This window comes from Apium graveolens, chromosome 4 (genome assembly GCF_009905375.1).
Source record: "Apium graveolens cultivar Ventura chromosome 4, ASM990537v1, whole genome shotgun sequence".
NCBI lineage: Eukaryota > Viridiplantae > Streptophyta > Magnoliopsida > Apiales > Apiaceae > Apium > Apium graveolens.
Genome location: NC_133650.1, coordinates 180204513 through 180211638, shown reverse-complemented (window position 1 = coordinate 180211638; position 7126 = coordinate 180204513). Strand labels below are relative to the sequence as shown.

The window sequence follows — 7126 nt, the reverse complement described above, 5'->3', positions numbered from 1 at the left end:
AAATTGAAATGTGTAGTTGTTGCATGTGTAGTTGTATGTGTAGTTATTTGTCTAAAACTGTTTGCAAATTGTCCTCTTAGAAATTTTTGTATTTTTTTATGTTTTATAGACCCTGTGAAGTTAAAATACGAATTTACATGTAATAACAAGTGCTTGTATATATTTGTGTTTGTGTAGTTTGTAAATATATTTGTGTTTGGGGCTTGTCGTTGTAAATAGCATGGTTTATGAGTGAATATAGGAATTTTATATTGATTATACTAGGTAGTAAATGTACTATAGTATATAGTAAATTAATATGTTATTTGAAAATCAGGTAGTTTGAGAATAGCATGGACAAATCTTGGATTTTCAAAGATAGAGACACACTTGACTATGAAATCGGGGTTGAAGAGTTTTTGATATTTGCCGAGGAAAATGCTAGTGATCCTAAAAGAATCCCCTGCCCCTGTAAAAGATGTGCTAACTTCAAAAAATTTGCAGTTAAGATTATCAGGGGACATTTATATGAAAAGGTTTTAGTCTGGGGTACCTTGATTGGATTTGGCATACACAAGGGTCTGCAAGTAGGTCATCAGTTAATAGAAATGCTCCGACCCCTGCATCTACGCCTGCCCCTGCACCTACATCTGCCCGCGCACCGATACCTTCCCCTGGCCTTGCATCAGAAACAGTCAATGTTTGTGATGCTGCATATAATTCGAGTGAGTACAATAATGAGTCATATCAGTTTAGGAGATTTGTGGTTGATGCTGAACAACCTTTGTATGAGGGTAGTGAATGTACCAAGTTGAAGTCGATACTAAAATTGCACAATTGGAAAGCTAGGTTCGGAATTAGTTATAGTGCCTTTAACGATTTGTTGTCTACCGTTGGCTCTCTCCTTCCTAAGGATAATGTGATGCCACCTAATGCATATGAAGCCAAGAAAACCTTATCCGACTTGGGCCTAGAATACATAAAATATCACTCATGTCCAAACAATTGTATACTGTATCGGGGGGTAAACGTTGATGCTTCCGAGTGTCCTAAGTGTCGTTTATCTCGCTGGAAGTTAGGAAAGGATGGTAAAATAAGGATTAATGTTCCTGCTAAAGTAATGTGGTATTTTCCAATTATACCGAGATTCAAACGGATGTTTAAATCTCCTTCTACATCTGAACTAATGACCTGGCACTCAAAGCAGCAAATAGAAGACGGAAAGATGCGGTATCCAGCCGATTCTCCTTCTTGGAGAAATATCGACTATAGGTGGCCTGCCTTCGGTAGTGATGCACGAAATATTCGTTTGGCGTTGTCTGCAGATGGTATAAACCCACATACTAACGGTCTAACCAATAGATACTCTTGTTGGCCAATAGTATTAGTGACTTATAATCTTCCTCCGTGGTTATGTATGAAGAGGAAATTTATGATGCTAACAATTTTAGTTTCCGGTCCACATAAGCCTGGCAATGACGTTGACGTATATTTACAGCCTTTAATCGATGATTTAAAGAAGTTGTGGGAAGAAGGTGAACCAAATGTTTATGATGCATACACCAAGTCATATTTCACTTTAAAAGCAATTTTATTGTGGACAATAAATGACTTTCCTGCATATGGAAATCTGTCCGGATGCGTTAATAAAGGTTATATGTGTTGTCCAGTATGCGCTGATGATACAGTTGCCAAGTATTTAAGCCATAGCAGGAAGATGTGTTACCAAGGCCATCGGCGTTACTTGGCTAGGAATCATCCATATAGGAAGCAAAAGGCCGCTTTTAATGGACAACAAGAATTAGGGCAGGCACGTCAACCTCTGTCTGGAGAAGAGGTTTTATTGCAGCAAGATAAAATTAAATTTCAGTTTGGGAAGGAAGTAAGGAAGTCAAAGAAGGTTGATTGTCCATGGAAGAAAAAGTCAGTTTTTTCGAATTAGAATATTGGAAGTTTCACCATGTCCGTCATTGTTTAGATGTCATGCACGTCGAGAAGAACGTGTATGATAGCTTGATCGGCACACTACTAAATATGAAATCTAAGTCTAAAGGTAGTGAAGCTTCTCGTCTTGACATGATTGACATGGGGGTTAGGGCTGATCTAGCTCCACAAAAAGGAGAAAAAAAAACCTACTTACCCCCTTCGATTTTTAATTTGTCCAAGGCAGAAAAAAAGAAAATGTTGTCATCGTTAATGCACATGAAACTTCCTTATGGACACGCGTCAAACATTAAAAACTGTGTTTCCATGGAAGAATTAAAGATGTTTGGGATGAAGTCCCACGACTGCCACATCTTACTCCAACAACTGCTTCCTATTGCAATTCTTGCGGTACTTCCAAAAAAAGTCAGGGTCACCATAATTAGGTTGTGTTTCTTTTTTAATGCTTTGTGCAGCAAAGTTGTAGACGTATCGAAACTAGATAAATTGCAATCAGATGTAATAGTAACTTTGTGTGAGTTGGAAAAAATCTTTCCTGCATCATTTTTTGATATAATGATACATCTCATAGTGCACTTGGTTCGGGAATTACGGTTATGTGGGCCGGTATTTTATAGATGGATGTATGCATTTGAGAGGTTTAATAAGGTGTTGAAGAGTTACGTACGCAACCGTTATTACCCCGAAGGCTGTATAGCTGAATGCTATCTGGGAGAAGAATCAGTAGAATTCTGCCAAGAGTTTGTCAAGCAAGCTTGCACCACTGCTGGTCTTCGTAAAGATGAAGGCAAGTTAAGTGGTCCATTATCTGTTGTGACAATGAAATCAATCGATGAAAAAGAGCGGGATGAAGCTCATTTACATGTTCTTCTAAACAACATTGAAGTACAACCATATATTTTGTAAGAATTTATTAATTTTGTGGTTGTTCAATTAATATATAAATTATATATTTACTGGCTAGTTAATGATTATATAATTTATGTTAGAATGCATAAGGAGTATCTAGAGGGAATCCATCAAGAAAAAAAAAGTGTTCATTGGCTCTTGAGAGAGCACAATCGCCTTTTTGCCGATTGGTTTCTAGAAAAAGTTAGTATTTTTATAGTTTCATTTGTGCCTAATTTATTTGCTCTATAGTAATATGGAATTTAGAAGTATTTTGTTTCTGAAAATGTGTAGGTTAGTAGGGAAATGAAGGAGAATCCTGGAGGAGTTTCAGAGACAATAAGATGGATAGCCGGAAAACCATCATTTTCAGTTTTGACTTACGAAGCTTATCTAGTAGACGGGGTCCGATACTTTACAAAAGAGCGAGACGGTGTGAGGGTTGTTCAAAACAGCGGAGTGTCTTTAGTTGCTAAAACTGTCCAAGTGTCTAGCGCTAAAGATTTGAACCCCGTAGAAAGTGACTTGACATTTTACGATGTTATCTTAGAAATATGGGAGCTAGATTATCATGCATTCAAAGCCCCGTTATTTTTATGTAATTGGGCAGATAATGACAAGGGAATTAAGGTGGATGATCTTGGGTTCACACTTGTCGATCTAAGTCGACAAGGCCACAAGAGAGATAAATATGTGTCTATGGATCAAGTAAAGCAAGTTTATTATATTGAAGATCCGGTGGATGCCAAGTGGTCCGTTGTATTAACCTCTACAACTTGAGACTACCAAGATGTGTATAACGACGATGATTTAGGAGACACAACCATGGAAAATCCCCCATTCTGCTGCCAAATTCCTATATGTGATGTCGGTGAAGATGTTGTAAAAAATATTAGAGAAAATATTAAGGGCACTTGGGTTAAGAAGTGACAATATTATTTGCAGTCATGTATCTCCTTTTTTGTAACTGTTTAGCATTGTTTATGCCTAATGATATTATTTGAATTTTCGTATGTTTATGACTATTTATGAATGCATATAGTCATCGTGTCTGACTGTTTATAACTGTTTATAACTGTTTATGTATGCATACTTCACTAGTTTAGTTATGACTGTTTATAACTATTTATATATGCTTGTGACTAATGAAATATATGTTTCATTTTCAGATTAAAAAAGATAAATGGCAAATAAAAAACAAATATCTAAAGTACAAGACAAGTCAGATGAGGAGGTGGATAAAAGCTTGGAGCCGGAAACAGAACCTCAAGATGAAAATGTGGATTCTATGGAAGACACGAAGGCAACAATCACTACTTCCGAAACTACAAAGAAAAGGTATGGATCTGCCCGAGGGGTTTCCGCTATGCACAAAGTGGTGGTGAGGAAGGCGCAGGGCAAGAAAACAAAGGTATCGTGCAATGCACATGGAGTTCCAGTCGGGAATGCAAGGCACAGTCTACAGTCCTACACCGGAATGTTGGCTAGGACGATGATTCCGATTGATTATCCTAACTGGTCAAAGGTACCCGATGAACTAAAGGAGAAAATATGGATCGATGTGAAGGTATATAAATAAGCAATTTCTTATGCACTTTGTAAATTTTGCATTTTCTTGTACTCATGTAGAGCTTAACATTGGTTTCAGGAGACATTTAAAGTCCCCAAGCAACTTCAGAAGGGGCTGATCAGGTTTGCAGGAGCAAAGTGGAGAAATTTTAAAGCAAATTTAACAAGGGATTATGTTAAGCCGTATCTTGGACAGAAGAAGAAACTACGAAAGCCTCCAGTGAAGTATGCTTTTGTTGGTAAGGAGGCTTGGAAAAAATTTGTTGCTGAAAGGACTACCTCGATATGGAAGGTATACGCGAAAGAGATCGACCGTGTGTTTATATCTGTGTTTTATTTATGTTGTGAACTGATATTTTTATGTATTACAAATATTTTAGGAAAAATAGCATGTTAATATTATTTAAAATGTTTGTTGTAGTCACTTAGTGAAAAACAAATGGAGCGGGTGAGCAATCGAAAATATCCTCACCGCACATCTAGAAAGGGTTATGTTGGATTGTTAGAAGAAGAGGTAACCTCTGTTTAAGCATTGAACTTAAATAGTTGCATTCTACATATATTGTTGTTTTAATATTTTTTGATTTTAATCAGCAAAAGAAAGGAACCTTGGCTCTCGATGAAGAACCTGATCGGGCTCTTATGTGGCACAAGGCTCGTAAGGGAAAACTTGATGATGAGGAGGTTGATCCAGAGCTAGCTGAAATAGGGAAAAGAATTGTGAGTATTTAACAAGCAACGTTAATTTTTTTAATGCAATTCAATTCAGTTCTAATTTTATTATTTTTATGAGGAGGTTCATTCAGTTCTGATTTATATGTTAACATTCTCATGACAGGAGAATTTACTGGAGCTGCAAAGTAAGGGGGAATTCATTCCTTCTGGGAGTCAAGATGTGTTAACTACGGCCTTGCAAACTCCCGAACATTCGGGGAGGGTGCGATGTCGAGGTGTTTGGTGTTGAGAAAAGAATTTTCATTTTGCATGAAAACATAATTGCTTTGCTTGAGTTTAAAATGATTGGCCAAGCAGCAATTTCTGCATACATGGCGTGAGTAGTATAAATTTTTTAATTATTGTCTTTTCTTCTTGTTGATAATTTCTGCATTAATATTCTTATTTTTTTATAATTTCATTTTATTTGCAATGCAGATACTTGCATTGCATGGTTTGTGAAAATGAAAATTTGGAGCAATTTGCTTTCTGTGATCCCGGAGTCTCGTTTACCTTGAACAACAATTTTGAAGATAATTTGGTTAGTCGATTTAAAGAGGGTAATCCTGATCGTCTCTTTTTTATGCCACATAATAGCAAGTAAGTACATAAAAAATGTCTTCAGATTTATTATAAATCTCTTTATTTATTTATTTATAAGCATGAAATTCAAAATGATATGATTCTGATATTAATTTTGTTTATTATAAATATTTATAAAAAATAGCTGCCATTGGATATTGGTTGTGATTTGGGCGGGCGAGGTTTTCATACTCAATCCTCTGCCTCGTTCAACTACCTATCCCGAGTTGGAAAAAGCAATATCAAGGTATTTGCATTTAATTTCGAGTGATTATTTTCATTATTGAGATATCAATAAATTTGTGTTATTGATACTGCTAAGATGACAGGGGTGTGATTGCGTTCAATATTCAGGCCGTAAGGGGAAATAAAGCACCGACTATCAGATATGTTACCGTAAGAACCAGGGGTATTAATTTACTTATTAGTGAGAGTTTTTTCGGTTAGATAGGGGCATTAATTTACTTATTAATTGGTCTGAGTTTTTTGAATTAAATAGGGATGCCCCAAACAGCCCGGTGGAACTGAATGCGGCTATGTTGTTATGTGGTATATGAAAGAAATTGCCATGGATAATGAAATGACATTTATCAAAAAGGTATATTTTTTTGCTTAATTCATTCTTGATATAACTGGTGTACATATAATTTTTGGTAGAATTCATTGTTACTAATTCTTGTGTGTTACACTTTTCAGTGGTCGAAAAAGAATCGAAAGGTGACTGTTGCCAAGGCTGAGCTGGACGAGGTTCGATGTGAGACTCTTAGCCATATCGAGTCTTTCTTATAAAAAGGCCTAATCTGCAGCTCCTTTATGTAGACTGAATTTGTAAGAGCTACTAGTGGTTTTTGTTGATAAATATAATGGGGGAACTTTAGTTGGTAAATTTCTGTTTGGGATGAACTATGTAAATGATCGATGGTGGATGTCTAGTACTTGCTATTGCAGTTATGTAGTTTGTTTGGATTATGAAGTTTGGTTGGTGGTGGATATATGTACGTAAATGGTATAATCTATGGTAAATCAATGAATGTATGTTTGTTTTTGCGTTTGTTTTGGTTTGGTTAGTTTTGGAATGGTAAAATGGCAGTTGGTATGTTTTTGGATGACTCTTGTTTGGGTGTTGGGCATTTGATTGAAACAGGGGATTCATGAATAAAAAAAATAAACAAACATCACTTCATGAACAAAATAACTGATGTAAAATGTAGTCAAATAAGACATTTCATTCAATAAACTGATGTCATAAGCAGGCACATATATCAGCTCACAAGAAATGACTGATGTAAAACAATATAATAGATATCACATTTTGAAAGAACTGATGTTAAACACACACAAAGACATCAGTTCCATTAAAAAAAGAAAGGTACGACATCGCTTCTCATAAAAGACTGATGTAATATGTTAAGTTACACATCAATTTAACAAGTTTTTCGATGTTAATGTA

General features: G+C 35.9%; 1 protein-coding gene across 1 annotated transcript; it reads left to right on the top strand.

Annotated features, from left to right (window-relative positions):
* The first annotated feature begins 332 nt into the window (after positions 1 to 332).
* Positions 333 to 1921, top strand: LOC141719191 (uncharacterized). The gene is made up of 2 exons (XM_074521576.1): positions 333 to 450; positions 558 to 1921. The coding sequence occupies exons 1-2, from the start codon at positions 333 to 335 to the stop codon at positions 1919 to 1921; spliced, it is 1482 nt and encodes a 493-aa protein (XP_074377677.1).
* The last annotated feature ends 5205 nt before the right edge of the window (positions 1922 to 7126 follow it).

Bases quoted from the DNA above. Each gene is read 5' to 3' on its own strand.
- LOC141719191 (XM_074521576.1), top strand. From the start codon at position 333: ATGGACAAATCTTGGATTTTCAAAGATAGAGACACACTTGACTATGAA. The intron at 451-557 runs GTAAAAGATGTG...GGCATACACAAG, and splicing joins TAAAAGAATCCCCTGCCCCT to GGTCTGCAAGTAGGTCATCA.